The sequence below is a fragment of the Dunckerocampus dactyliophorus genome, chromosome 17, assembly GCF_027744805.1.
Source record: "Dunckerocampus dactyliophorus isolate RoL2022-P2 chromosome 17, RoL_Ddac_1.1, whole genome shotgun sequence".
Taxonomy (NCBI): Eukaryota; Metazoa; Chordata; class Actinopteri; order Syngnathiformes; family Syngnathidae; genus Dunckerocampus; species Dunckerocampus dactyliophorus.
In genome coordinates this window covers 7,000,718-7,016,399 of record NC_072835.1, presented here as the reverse complement: position 1 = coordinate 7,016,399, position 15,682 = coordinate 7,000,718, and the positions used below count along the sequence as shown (strand labels likewise).

Sequence of the window (15,682 nt, the reverse complement as noted above, 5' to 3'; positions counted from 1 at the left end):
TCTGGAAGAAGTCAGGCGGGCATTGTGGACTGCAGCGTTGGCCTGTTGAAAAAGCCAGTCATTACCACACAGATGAGGGTCTTCAGTCATGAAGGACGCCCCCTGTAGCATCTCCACATAGTCAACTGTCATTTGACACCCCTGCACAACCTGAAGCTCCATTGTTCCATTGAAGGAAAAAACAGCCTAGATCATGATGGCGCCCCCTCCACTGTGCTGTGTGGAAAACATCTCAGGTGGGATCTCCTTGTCATGCCAGGAACGTTGGAAGCCATCAGGACCGTCAAGGTTACTTTTTTTCTCATCAGAGAATTAAAACTTTCTTCCACCTTTCAATGTCCCACGTGTGGTGCTCTGGTGCAAATTCCAAACAAGCAATTTAGTGGCGTTAAAGGAGAAGAGGCCTTTGAAGATGTTTTTGTCTTCTTTTTGTCTCTGACTCTTAAAACCCTTCTCTCACAGTTGCAGTCTGGTGTTTATTGGACTGCGCTCAGCACCACTAACAACCTTCATTTGGGCTGTGGATTGTCCCATGTCTTGCCTGCAGTTCGTTGGATGTTATTGTGGGTTTTTTTGTGACCTCTTGGATGAGTCGTCACTTAGGGTAATTTTGGTTGGCGGGCCACTCCTGGGAAGGTTCACCAATGTTCCATGTTTTTGTGGATAATGGCTCTCACTGTGGTTCGCTGGAGTCCCAAAGATTTAGAAATGGCTTTAGAACCTTTTTCCAGACTGATAGATCTCAATTAATCTCAGTTATGTTTTAACAGGGGGATCACTTTCTCACACAGGACCATGTCGGTTTGGAATTTTTTTTCTCCCTTAATAAAAAGTTTCATCTAAAAAGTGCATTTTGTGTTTAGTTGTTTTGTCACAGACAAATATTGAAATTACTTTGATGATCTGACACATTTAAGTGTGACACACATGCAAAAAAAAAAAAAAAATCATGAAGGGGCAAACACTTTCACACCACTGTATATTCTCTCCTGTTCAAAATCTTAAAACCAGTTGAAAAATTGCTAGAATTTGCATTTTGCACATTTGGATCTTAATGAGGTTTTAAGTAGAGCTACAATATGCAGAAGCAAGAAGGGGGAGTGAGACAAAAAACATTTTGAAAAAGTCATTTATTAAAAACAACAATAGACTGTTCAGAAATAACCATCGCTCAAAAATAACAAAAAACTCTCCAAACGAGAACAAAAAATGTTCTCAGTAGGATTCAGTAATGAGTAGCTCCACCGTTCTTGTTAATCACTTCAAAAATTGGTTTGGGCATGCTTGATGCGAGTGTTTCCAGGAGGCGAGTGGGAACATTGCTCCAAGTGGTGAAGATGGCTTCACCAAGGGCATCAACTGTCTGGAACTGATGAACATTTTTATAAACTTCTCTTGCCATCCATCCCCAAATGTTCTCTATGGGATTTAAATGAGGGGAACATGCAGGATGGTCCAAAAGAGTGATGTTATTCTCCCTGAAGAAGTCCTTGGTCAAGCGAGCATCGTGAACTGCAGCGTTGTCCTGTTGAGAAACCCAGCTGTTACCACACAGACGAGGGCCCTCAGTCATGAGGGATGCCCGCTGCAACATCTGCACGTAAGCAGTCGCCGTTTGACGACCCTTTTTGAGCAGCGAATTTTGAGCAGATTTTGGCTTTTAGCTGATAAACAGCCTATGTTTTCAATAAATTACTTTTTCAAAATGCCTTTTGTCTCACTGTTTGCGTATTGTAGCTCTGCTTAAAACCCCATTAAGATCCATCCATCCATTTTCTATACCGCTTCTCCTCATTAGGGTATGCTGGAGCCTATCTCAGCTGGCTTTGGGCGAGAGGCGGGGTACACCCTGGAGTGGTCGCCAGCCAATGGCAGGGCACATATAGACAAACAACCATTCACACTCACATTCATACCTATGGACAATTTAGAGTCGCCAATTAACCTAACATGCATGTTTTGAGAATGTGGGAGGAAACCGGAGTGCCCGGTGAAAACCCACACACACACGGGGAGAACAAGCAAATTCCAGGTCTTCCCGATCTCCAGACTGTGACTGTGTGGCCACGGTGCGGCCACTCATTAAGATCCAAATGTGCAAAATCAAATTTATACCAATTTTACGATTTTGATCAGGAGTGTACACTGCTCAAAAAATAAAGCGAACACTAAAATAACACATCCTAGAATGAATGAATGAAATATTTTTATTAAATACAGTACGTTGTTCTTTACATGGCCAAACGTGACAACAAAATAGTCAATGGAAATTATTGGGGGTGTCTTGCTGTCCACCTGTTGTCTATTCCATTTGCACAACAACATGTGAAATTGATGTCAATCTTTGTTGCTTCCCAAGTGGAGAATTTGATTTCACAGAAGTTTGACATTGTGATTAAGTATTCCCTTTATTTTTATTTTTTTTGCAGTTAACACACACACACTTTTTTAAGGCCTGTTGTCAGGAAAATATGAGTACAGTACCAGTTTTTTTTACCAATATATTTACTTATTCAGGTCTGACCAGACCAGATTTTAATAGCCGTTACCTTCAAGTGACATTTATCTTTAGTGAACACAGACACAATCGTGAAAAACACTTGTCACAACCTTGATGTTACGGACAAATGAGTGTTTAAGTACCGTACTCTGGGGGAAATCATTATTTGATACCCTGATTTTGTAAATGAAACTCACCAAACATTTGTGTTTTTGTAAGAGGACCAAAATTTACATTTTCGAACAGAGACACACTTGAGCTACTGCAGTGATGATTTTATTTTGTTTTTTACTGTGAAATACATGTAACAATTTTATGTATTACATTCTGACAGGGTGGATATTTCATCTTACGTTCAAATAAAGAAAGGCTGACCCAGTCAATCACAAAACAGAATGAGTGAGAACTGAAGCCATCCTGCCTGCACCAAGTCAGGCATGTCCACCACTAGACCGTCAGTGCTTCAACATAGAAAGTGTTACCGCTATTGAAATATCCAAATACAAAATAGACAATAAAACTTTTGAATTTCACCTAATTTTTGCAAGCCCATTCATTTATCCACTTATCCTGTTCAGGGTAGCAAGGAGCTGGGGGCCATCCCAGTTGGCTTCAGGTAAATGGTGGACGAAACCCTGGACTTGTCAGCAGTCAATCACAGGACGCGTATAAACAAGCATTCACAAGGATCCAACCCACACTGCCTGCACGTCAGGCCGGTTAACCACTAGACCATCAGTTACATACTTGCAAGGATTTATTTATTTTGTGCTTACATGTTGAAATCAAGCCCAGTTATGGACAAATCAAAACAATGAAATAACTCTTAGCTTTAAAAATCACCAAAAGGTAGTCATGTTTTCAAATAAGCATGAAAAAAAAAAAAAATCAAGTCAAAGCAGCCCTTGCAGATCTTCCAATACAATAAATCTTTATCGCGGTTAATTGGTTTCAGACCCAACCGTCAGAAGTGAATTTCCGCGAAGTAGGAAATGGAATATTTGCATAGTTCAAAACATAGAAAACCTGTTTACGACCTTCTAAATATGTTTTTTAATATTAGAGCCCTCTAGGCATTAAATAACACTCCTATAGTCATGTTTACATTCATATTACCCATTTTAGTAGACGCAAGAGAAAATAAGTCATTTAAGACATAAGTGTTCTTGTATGTTGCTGTAAATGTGTTCCGGTGCAGGGGAGCTGAGTGGGAGGGGAAGACAGGAAGTGACGTTCAGAGGGGGATCAGACTTGAGTTTTTGCTTGGTGTGGATTACGGTCGCAACAATAGTGTTCGGGTTTATTGTCCTTGTTGTGAGATCATTCAAACCTGCAATAAAAGCCTGTTGTTCCGGCAATGAAGTCTGGTGCTTGTGTGACAAACATTACAGTGACCAGTGTAGAATACTACAGATCCTCACAATGTCTTTGAATGAGTCTTCTGAATGCCTTGTACGTGTTTGTCTTTACTTCATTTAGACATTTTATGTTTGAAAATGCTTAATTTAGGCAAACATACATAAATATTTCTTATATGTGCATCTTTTTTGACAAATAGGCCGCATTCAACCACAAAACAGCATGATTTATTAATAAATATATTTTTGAAAAACAGTGATTGCGTGAAGCCTCAAAGCGTTAAGTGGCAAAGTACAACTGTACCAGATTGTAAATAAAATTAAATACGTTTGTTTCGGGGAAATAATTGACACACGTGTATATACTGCATGTATGTACCGTATACAGTGGATCCCAGCATACTCACAATTCATTCACAGCCCTGCAAATTCATAGATTTTTGGTCCCAAAAACACCACCCCTTTTTTTTCCCTCGAAGAATAGGACATATTTTCTGTAGAAAACACATCTTATTCACCATTAATTGAAAAATACTGTATGTGATAAGTAGAATGTACATCATACATGCACCACTGTTAAAAAAAAAAAAAAAATCCCACAATTGTCTTTATGCTTCACTGATTTTTTTCCCTAAAGCACTGAGATTTCCCACTTTGTCCTGCGGTCCTTCAAGGCCCCATAGTTGTGTGCCACGTGCTCATGGGTCATCTTACATTAACATTCATTTGTGATAAATACCTATACATTTTATACTTTAGTTTACAAAGTGTGTGAGGCATAGTTGGGACTGGACTGTGTTACACCTGAACAATGGTAATTGAAGAGCGAAGGGGAGGGTTCTGCCACTGTTTTTCATTAATTTAACATTGAAAATTATCTGCTGTTTTTTCTATAATGTGGTGGAAATTGAATCCTGCAAAAAAAAAAAAAAAAAAAGCACTTTTTGAGCATGCCTAAACTTTAAATTTGGAACCCCATGTCAAAAGGTTTGGAGAACGTGTCATATATACAGTACACACACACACACACACACACACACACACACACACACACACCTTTTGGAATCGGTGAAGTACAAACAATTCAACATTTTCATTTCAAGATGAATGTTCCCATGATGTAAACACGTTTGACTTCAAGTGAGATTTCAAACATGGCACGACAGCATCATATGTAAGGCTTTGTGTGAGGCGCAGTCTGAAGCTGCCTGACTCCAAACAGCACAGTTTAGAGTCGTGGTTCTCAACCGGTTTGGCTGCGGGACCCACCAATAATGACAAGCGGCGACCCAAATTGTACTAAATTGTAAATTGTAGGGACTGTTTGGAACACAATGTGAGCTGCAGCGGTCAGACGCTGTTCTCTGAATGGCGCACTCTTCTCCAGCAGATATGTGCAGCTGTGTGTTGGAGGAACAACACATTAAGTCCCCACTGGATGTCCTTCCCCTCCCGCACAAGCTTGATCAAGTCGCCCAGAAACATAGCATGCACCCCGTGACAGCATAGTCAGCGAATAGCATAGACAAGGATGCAAGGTGCATTCACGGACATACAGTCATTCCATATATTTTTTTTTGTCCAGGCATGGACCCGTGACAACTTTTAGGGCCCGACCAAACACTTGAGACTCACTGGTTTAGAGGTTAGTGGATCCCCCCCGCATATTTGCAGTTCAGCCCACTCCTGCAAATTCAATTATCAAAAACATGTTTGGTTTTATTATTTGTGGGAAAAACCCATTCATTGTGCATTTTTCCTCCTAAAAACAGGCCAATTTTTGGGGGGGCAGAAAACCCATCCCATTCGAGTTGGTAATAACTTCTAAATACAGTGGAGCCTTGACCAGCGTCAATTGGTTCCAAAGGGTCCGACTCCTACCGAAACATATTCTAACCAAATCAATTTAAGAAAAAATGTAAATCCAATGTTCCAGAAAGCCAAAAATGTTTACACAAAACATGTTTTTATATTTTTAGAATTAGTGTTACATGCAGAAAACCATTCAAAATGCGTATCAATACATAAATGAAAGGGATAAATTAACATTTAAGATGACGTTTACCTTTATTGAAGATGTGATTCTTGACAACGCGAGATCAACACAGACACCACCTTCATGTTTTAACATGAGTTATTTCTTGAATTCAATAGTGATTCTCACTAGTCTCAGTCAAGGTCCCTTGACTGTTGCTAACAGAAACGGGCTGTGTAAATGATAAAGTTGCCTAGCCATAGCTCCCGTCCTTTATTTACACTGAAGTTCCACATCAGCTAGCATCCTCAAACCCTGGGTTACACTGGCATGAGACAGACTTCATTTATTGTTGGCTTCCCTGATTCTGATCACTTAGAGCAGGGGTGTCAAACTTGTGCCATGGAGGGCCGAGACTGCAGGTTTTCTTTCCAGCCGGTCACTAAAGCAGGTGATTTCAATTTTAGGGAGGGAGCTTATCAATTAAATCACCTGCTGGAGAAACTGGTTGGCGACAAAACCTGCAGTGTTTCGGCCCTGCATTGACACGTGACTTAGAGGAAGTCCCCCATGCGTATCAAAGACGAGGTTATTTCTACACTATGAATGTGTGAACATTACTCATGTTGATCGTGCACCCTCATTCGCATGATGTCATTGTGTTGCAAATGTTGCACTGAGCCGACCGCCCTTATTTATGAAGTGAAGCCAATTTTAGCCGCTGCTTCTTCGCTGGTGCTCGCCGGCTTCTCTGTTGGTGTATTTCTTTTTATTAACCACAATAAGAACAAACATACACATAAGCTTGGTGTTCGTGTTGATCTCGCTGTCATATGGAGTCTGGCAACAATCACGTCTTCAGTGACGGTAAAAGTAACCTTAAAAGTTTATCCAATTCAACTGTCATTTATATGCATTCACAATTGTTTTATGTGTGTGAAACTATATTGTAAAATTATCAAAACATGTTTAGTGTTATTTTTGAGAATCGTGGTGTAATTGTCAATGGAGCTGACTTTCGGTTCCTGTTCCATCAACATAAGTGATTACAGTATGTATTTGCAAGCTAATATGCTGCTAACAAGGATGTGTTGTGATTAAAAATACATGAACACTTGCATTCACGGAATGTATGAACGCAAGGCACACGCCATATCGTACGCTATTCAGAAAATGTACACAGATGCAAAATTTTGGCGTAAATTTTCAACAGTAATCAAAAACATGCTAATGGGAAGTACGGCAACAGAATGTCAAAAAAAAAGTCAAGTATATAGAGTATGTATGATGGTTGATGACGTTACCACTAGCTTCCATGTTTCTGCAGTGACATGAACACAAGTTAATATATGATGGCTTCTCACCAGTGGAATTACAGTCAAACAGTGTGGATTATGTTGACGGAGGAACGCATTCTCTAGCCTGTTAGCGCAGACGTGTTCAACGTGCAGTTACAACAAGAAAAACAAGAAAACTAAAAACAGCAAAAATTGCAAAACTAGCAGTAATTTGGGGAAAAAAGGCTGTACTCTTCAGAAGCAAGTGCACCAATTGAGACACAGCAATTGAAACTCTGGACAGGTTCACCGTGGACTCACTTGTGTTGCTAGACATTTAGACAATAATGTCTGTCATTGCTGCAGTAAATCCATACTGCTTTACAAGCTGTACACAGACTACTCTAAGGTATATCCCACCTTCATTTCTGTACTATTGTTCTTTAAGATCTAGTAAAATGGTGGCTGAAATGTGAAAGGTGTGTACCATATTTTCTGGACTATAATTCACACTTTTTTCATAGTTTGGCTAGTCGTGCGACTTATATATCAAAATACAATGGACCCTCTGTTAGCGTGTTTTTCGGTTACCGCCAAAAATTTGCGCCACAATTTTGCCTCAGTTTGTGTGCATTCTCTGGTTAGCATACAATATGGAGCGTGCCTTGTATTGTTAATACACTACATGAGTCCAACTGTTTTTGTTTTTTAAATCACAAAATGTCTTTCCTTGCTTGCTAGCTCACAGCATGCTAAACAAAACAGCAACAGGAAACTGATGTCAGCCCGTCTATGTCATCAGCAGTTGACTCAAATGTTGACACAAAACATGTTTTTATAGTTTTACAATTATAGTTTTACATACAGTAAACAATTCTAAATGCATATGAATGATGAAAAGGGATAAATGAACATTTAAGGTTACTTTTACTTTCATTGAAGACACTACACAATCTTTGTGTTTTCTATGCGTTATTTCTGGAATTCAATATTGTTTATCACTTTTTATCAAAATGCTGGCACTTGCAACTTTCTTTGGTTATTTTGCAGCCTGGCCAAAAGAAAAGCAGATACTTGAGGTGAGAACACATTGAATTAAAAAAAATAACTCAAATAAAACACCAAGGCGGGGTTCATGTTGACCTCGCTGCCACATCTCATGTTTGTCAACAGAAATGTTAATTTATCCTTTTATTCATCAATATGAATTCATACAAATTTAGAATTGTTTTTTTTGCATGTAAAAATATAACCGTAAAACTATAAAAACATGAATTGTGTTAGTACTTTTAACTTTCTGGAGCGTATTAATTGGCTTTACATGGTTTCTTGTGGGAAAAATTGATTTGGTTAGAGCAAATTTTGGTGAGAGTCGCACCTTCCGTAACAGAATGATGCTAAGCGAGGTATAACCAAGGTACCTGTAAATGTCAGTTCTTGGTCTTCTAAATTTCTAAACAAATGGGACTTATAGTCCAGTGTAAGGTGCCGTGTATGTTTTTTTTTTTGCTTCTTCATGATGCAATTTTTTCTCTCCGATACTGTACTACTCGTACTAGCACCACCATCCAGAATACTAGTGCCCATACATATTTGACAAACATAATTTTGACATGGGAATTGGAATTCAAGGTCCATTTCCAAATTCAGGGGCAAGATGTTTTAGTGCCCCTCCTACCAGGTGCAGGCTGCCAGTGATCAGGATGTGGATCTCGGCTGCATTGCAGAGCGGAGCAGCTTTGGCCATCATGCTGGGCTTCAATGGGAGCACTTTCTTAGACGCGTGAGCCAGCACAGGGTCCCTCCCCTGTGTGATCCAGTGAAGGGCGCTAAGGATGCACGGGAACACAAGAGTGTCTGCGTTCTTGTCAGGGGCCAAAGACAAGCTGTTCTCAATCAGAAGCGGGGTGCCCCCGGTGTCCCCTGCGCTGTTGTGCAAGCGCCAGCTCCTCTCGTTGTCCAAGCAGCGGGTCAACATGTGCTCCACGGACACATTGAAGTTCTGTTGGTCTGAGAAGCAACAAGATGATCAATATCACCTTGGTGACCCAATCTCTCTCCTGATCAAAAATCACAGTTAAATGTACAATCCCACAGAGGCAATGGGTAGCAGGACTATTTTGAAACTGCTACTTAGGGTCCCTGCAGGTTACAAATGGGGATGTCCATATCCCTACTGGTGGAATAGGCTACCAATACGCTTTATTTTGAAAATCGGATAACATCGGCTTCCGCCACAAGATCGGGTTGATGCGCTTGCCATATAACGTTCGTCACCCTGGGCCACACTCCAACATGGTAGGTGCGGTAATGGGCCTCAAAGCTGGTTGCCACTCCACTCCTGCCATCCATAAACATAAGCAGAAAGTAGGCATGGTTTAACCATGAATGGGTGGGGCTTAAATCTATACATTATTTTAAGTCTGAAATTGACATGTATTGATCAGAAATTGCTATATTTATTATTCAGCTGTTATTCAGCTGTAAGTGATCTGTAAGGCTACCATTTATTTTTCAGTGAACTTTGTGAAGTTGGTGATTCATGCAAACAGCCAGTGATGTGGCAAACTGTGAAATAATCTGTCAGCCTTGTTCAATGTATTTTTCCTCAAAAGCACTGCGTTCAGTACTACAAGCAAAGTGACCAGCAAGCAACAGGCAGTGACCAACGCAAGGACCACCGAACAAAGTGCAAATCTCAAAACATTATCAGTGAAGCATGAAGACAAACATGGTCTTTTTTGTAGTTTTTTTTTTTTTTTAAACAATTGTATGCTTTACATATTATCACCTTTATAAATTACTACCCACTTAAGGTAAATGAGATGTGTTTTCTGTGGGAAAAGTAAACTAATTCTTCATTTCTGAAGCAAACATAAATAATTAGCAAAATTGGAAGACTTCTGTGATCTGCTGCTTAGTTGGACGACGGCATCTCTTTCGTAAGAAAGCAATATTGGACTCAGTGATCTCACCTGCATTACAGGAAGTGATGGTCTCAGGGATGTTTGGGCAGAAGACAGCAAAATCAAAATGGCATGGCTGAAACACAAACCAAAAGGTTCAAGTTGGAGTACAAATTGCAATACAATAGTACTTGATATAACTTGCAGGTATTATTCATTACTAAACATAATATAAACATTAAGTGTGGACAATATAGGCATTGGGGCTCCATCCATCTATTTTCTTCCGCTTGTCCGGGTCGCGGGGGCAGCCATGAGTCATAATCCCTCCAGCGTGTCCGAGGTCTGCCCTGGGGCCTTCTCCCGGCTGGGCATGCCCGGAACACCTCACCAGGGAGGCATCCGGACTAAATATCTAAGTGCCATTTTTCTGATACATATACACGCCTGATCAAAATCTTAAGACCAGTTGAAAAATTGCTAGATTTGCATTTTTGCACATTTGGATCTTAATGAAGTTTTAAGTAGAGCTACTATATGCAAAAGCAAGAAGGGGGAGTGAGACAAAAAGCACTTTGAAAAAGTAATTTATTGAAAACAAACTGAAACTGAAAAGTTTAAAACCATCGCTCAAAAAAAATGACAAAAAAACTCTCCAGACCAGAACAAAAAATGTTCTCAGTAGGATTCAGTAATGAGTAGCTCCACCGTTTTTGTTAATCACTTCAAAAATTGGTTTGGCATGCTTGATGCAAGTGTTTCCAGGAGGCTAGTGGGAACATTGCTCCAAGTGGTGAAGATGGCTTCACCAAGGGCATCAACTGTCTGGAACTGATGGCCATTTTTATCCATGGCCATTTTATCTTTCAAAAAATGTTGAATGACTGTCTTACTGCTCCCAACCTCAGCAGCAATGGCACGCTGCGAGAAGCCTTGCTTATGCAGCTCGACAATCCGAACACGTTCAAAAAGAAAAAGCTTCTTAGCTTTAGCCATCAGGAGGGCATGACAGTGGGAATGCCTGACAGAAAATGAACATTTTGAGCAGATTTTGGCTTTTATAGCCTGTGGTCTTAAACTTTTGATCAGGTGATAAACAACCTATTTCATTTTTTTTTTGTGTTTAAATTACAAGTTCCAAATGTTTTTTGTCTCACTCCCCCTTCCTGTTTTTGCATATAGTAGCTCTACTTAAAACCTCATTAAGATCCAAATGTGCAAAATGAAAATTCTAGCAATTTTTCAACTGCAGATATTGATCGTGCGTGTGTGTGTGAGAGTGAGTGAGAGAGTGTGTGTGCATCTAAAATATGTGCCTTTAAGTATATATATATTATTTACACTGCTGATCAAAATTTTAAGACCACTTAAACAATTGCAAGAATTTGCATTTTGCACTTTTGGATCATAAAGGAGGTTCTAAAAGAGCTTCAAATGGAAAAAAAACAAGAAATGGGAGTGAGACAAAAAATTTTGAGTAGGCAATTTATTGTAAAGAACAATTAAATTTAAATAGTCTGATCAAAAGTTTAAGACCTTAGCACAAAAAAAAAAATTAACAAAAATAAAAAATTTCACTGGTTCTCTGCCACCATAGTGTAAATTTTTTTAAACTTCCCTGGTTCTGTGCCACCATGCTGAATGCAAAACTTGCAAACAAAACAGCTGCAATGTTTTTTTGGACGTCTAACAAAAAAAAAATACACATGGCCGACTTCACTCCTACTCCTTGCGACTGTAACACATTATCACACTCTTGTTGTGATCACGTGGGCTCTACGCTAGACAGATGTGCTGGGCGGTGTCTGGAATGAACTGCTTTTATCAGAGTGCCAATTCCAAAGATCTTAGATGCAGGCTGATATGATCAGATTTTTACTTTTTTTTTTTATATATATATAAATAAATCGGCTTAATATCTGAAATCAATATCGGACCGGAATACCGCTAGCAATAAATTGCTAACTCAAAATATTTTTTGTGTCACTTCCATTTCTTCTCCTTGAATTTTGAAGCTCTACTAAGAACCTCCTTAAGATCCAACAGCACAAAATGTAAATTCTTGCATTCTTCAACTGGTCTTAACATTTCAATCAGAAGTGTATGTCTTAAAGTGTAAAATCATATCATAAAAAGTATATATCCACAGTAAATACATATGCATTTGCACATGTCTAAAGCGCAATTTAATCAGAAAACGATAAATCGTTCAGCCTCAATAGACATGCAACCAGCTAAGAAGAGATGCCACAAGAGTTTCTGATTGGAAGGTTCACCAGCCACGGCATGCTAGTTATTAGCAGTGATGCCAGTGGCAGATGTTAACTCCAGTCTACTTACCACCAGAAGTTTCAGCATGGCCGCACAGTCTCTCTCTCCTGTAGCATTGAAGAGCAAGATTCTGGTTACGGGTCCACTGCAACACACAATAGTCCTGCTTTTTGAAAAAGTAACAGGACAGTATAGGAAACTGAAACGCAGGACCTTACACCTGCATACTGTATACTACATGTGTTTTTTTGTGGTCTCTCATGATGGCATGTAAAATACATCGTGTCTTGTTTTTCCCCTCAGTCAGAGACCTAGTCAGAGGTGTTGTAGTATCCCTCCAGCTTCAACCTGTACAGTTTGGTTTGGTTTGGTTTAGTTTATTTGAACATGAAGGTTACAATGGAATACATCTCATGAATCCTCCTTTCACAGTTCCACATGTCCAAAAGGAGTAGGAAGAAGCAAAGCTTATTTAATCCTACCCCCCATCCATTCCACATCTAGTGCAATACCTGTTGTTCACGCTTGGCTTCCCTGATGGATCTACATACTGTAGGTTGAATGTGGCTTTTTTGTACTCAGTGTCACCACAGAGGAATGCAGCAGAGGGTGCACGCAGCATAGACCGTATTCACAGTTCATTCAGGGTTTTTGGTGTGCATGCATTTTGCAGGGCTTGGTGGGGACAATGTTATTGGGGTGTGTGCTGAGTCCGCCCCTCTACACGCTCTTCACCTACAATTGCGTGGCCTCCCAGAACAACACCAGCATCATTAAATTTGCGGATGACACTACAGTCATCGGACTGATCACTGGAGGTGTTGAAACATCATACAGAAGAGAGGCGGCGGACCTCATAGCTTGGTGTCGTGATAAGAATCTCCATCTCAATACAGATAAGACTAAAGAGATGATCATCAACCCAAGAACAAGGGAAAAGGAGCCACATAGACCCCTGTTTATTGATGAGACTGAGGTGGCGAGGGTGAAAACCTTCAAGTTCCTTGGCACACACATCAGCGAGGACCTCACCTGGTCTCACAACACCCAACAAGGTATGAAGAAGTCCCAAAGGAGACTGTACTTCCTGAGAAGACTGAGGAAATTTGGCATGTCCACCAAAATCCTTAGTTGCTTCTATAGATGCCCTATCGAAAGTGTCCTTACCGCCTCCATCACTGTTTGGTACGGTAACTGTACAACACATGATAAGAAGGCACTCCAGCGGGTGATCAAGACCTCACAGAACATTGTTGGGGCAGCCCTCCCCTCATTGCAAGACATTTATAAAACTAGAGTCCTACGCAGAACACACAACCTCATCAAGGATAGCACACATCCACAACACTCATTCACACTCCTACCGTCAGGCAGAGGCTACAGGAGTTTGAAGTCCAGGACCACAAGGCTGGCAAACAGCTTTTACCCACAGGCCATCAGGCTTCTCAACAAAGCACTCACACACGCCACACGCAACACACGCACACACTCATAGCACTTTATTTGTATTAATGTCTCTTCTGTTGTTGTTGCTTAATTTATTGGTATATATGTTTATGTTTCTTTTGTTCTTATTCTTTCTTGTGTTTTCTTTCTTTTCTTGGGAGAATGAACAGAATAAGATTTTCATTGCATAGTATAACTGCTGTTTTACCATGCACATGACAATAAAAAAACTCTCTTGAATCTTGATGGATGTGCTGATATAATTTGTGATGACTGAAGCATATTCCAGAAGGACAGTCCTCACTCACAGCAGCAGTCTTAAACACATCTTGGTTTGTGGTATTAAAGCAGTCCTAAAGCACTAGATCAGTGTTTTCATTTCAAACTGTAGGGAAGGTAGAGGAACATGGATATGTGGTTGGGTTATGCAAAATGGGGCCTGGGCACACCTTTATACTTTAGGTACCGTTCACAATGCCGTAAACGTGAGTCTGTGTTATTTTTTCTTGTTGGAGTTTTCACATGCTGGTTGGTACTTTGGCAACCTCAGATCTGCTCTTCCAAACCCCACCTCTCACTCGTAGACAGATGAGACAGGCTACAGCATACACGCGACCCTAGTGAGGACAAGCGGTATGGAAAATGAATGGCTGGCTGGAAGGATGTGAGGTTGTAGTAGTTAAAATCCACCGCTGCAATAAATACGGTGTGCAGTATTGTGTTTATCCACGACGTCATTGAGTATAGTTGGCGGTATAGTCTCATCAACCGTGGTGGGATGTTAGCAGCCAGCACAAAGACGGCACGCAACTCTTAATAAAAAGGTCTGCACTTTACCATCAGTACGTCACTGTCCATGAAGCAGTGTTTCTCCATCACCTGAATGTCTGCACACAATCTGTTTATGTAGACGCACACTCCGCCACCTTTGTTTTTCACCGAGGTAGCTGTGCGGTCTGGTCTCCGTGGTCGAAGGAGCGGGTCTGTAGCTGAATGGCCGTGTTAGTGTAGTTAGTGGTCCAGGTTTCTGTAAAAATCAGAGCTGAGCACTCCCTGATTTCACGTTGCGATGTTATCCTGGCTCTTAGCTTATCTTGTGCGAGAGAATGGACTGTGGATAGAAACTGGCTAGGTAGCGGTGGCCACGTCACTCTAGCCTTTAGCTTAGCATTTCGGTCGCCTTTCTTGCCGTGTCTCATTCACTGCCTTGGGTACGTTGGGTGATGGCTACGTCGTTCACTCGGGCTCTGTGCTCTTGCAGCATGCCGGCTGGGGTTGTTTGGGTCTTGGCGTAGCAGACAGCTACAGTCCAGAAGGTCCAAAGAAGGCTCATGAGCTTTTTCCAAGTCCACAACCGTTTCTCTGGCAAAAGTTATCTGGCACCAAACACACAGTAGCAGCAGGAAAAACAAGAAAAAAAGTGTGTCGGGAAGGCGTTGCAAAATTTCCAACATTAACCAAAAAACAACACGCTAACCAGGGCATGCACTAATCGACGTTCCACTATTTTTACTGGTGGACTACATGAAACGTGCATCAGTTACACACGAAAGCACTGTGTTCAAGGAATGAAATCAGCAAAACATGAATTTCACACAAAAACATGAATATTTACGCAAAGCACTGTAATATTTACTGTTGCCTTTCAGAGACCAGGGGCTTCCCTTATAAAACTGTACATAGAAATTTTACTAAAAGTCTGCATACGCCAGAAACCCAAAATATGCGTACGGACAAAAATATTCAAACCTAAAAAAAAAAAAAAAAAAAAAAAGTGGCGTACGCACTCATTCACACAATTTGCGCTTCACCTGCTGTCTAAATGTACGTACGCACAGCAGTGGCATTATGAACAAGAGGAAGATGAGCGAGTGGCAGCAAGTAGCATTTGCTGTCAACAGCTTCAGTGGAACGAGACGACCCGTGGCAGAACTTAAAAAAGTGGTTGG

General features: G+C 40.6%; 1 protein-coding gene across 3 annotated transcripts in view; it reads right to left on the bottom strand.

Annotated features, from left to right (window-relative positions):
• Nucleotides 1-2,760: 2,760 nt before the first annotated feature.
• fpgs (folylpolyglutamate synthase) overlaps nt 2,761-15,682 on the bottom strand; it is a 51,819-nt gene continuing 38,897 nt past the window's right edge. For all 3 annotated transcript variants that reach the window (XM_054758337.1, XM_054758340.1, XM_054758338.1), the window contains 3 exons: nt 12,357-12,432; nt 10,086-10,152; nt 2,761-9,120 (listed from right to left, as the gene is read on the bottom strand). In XM_054758337.1, the coding sequence (XP_054614312.1) occupies nt 8,738-9,120; nt 10,086-10,152; nt 12,357-12,432 (526 nt within the window). In that variant the 3' untranslated portion in view covers nt 2,761-8,737. The remainder of the gene's footprint in view (nt 9,121-10,085; nt 10,153-12,356; nt 12,433-15,682) is intronic.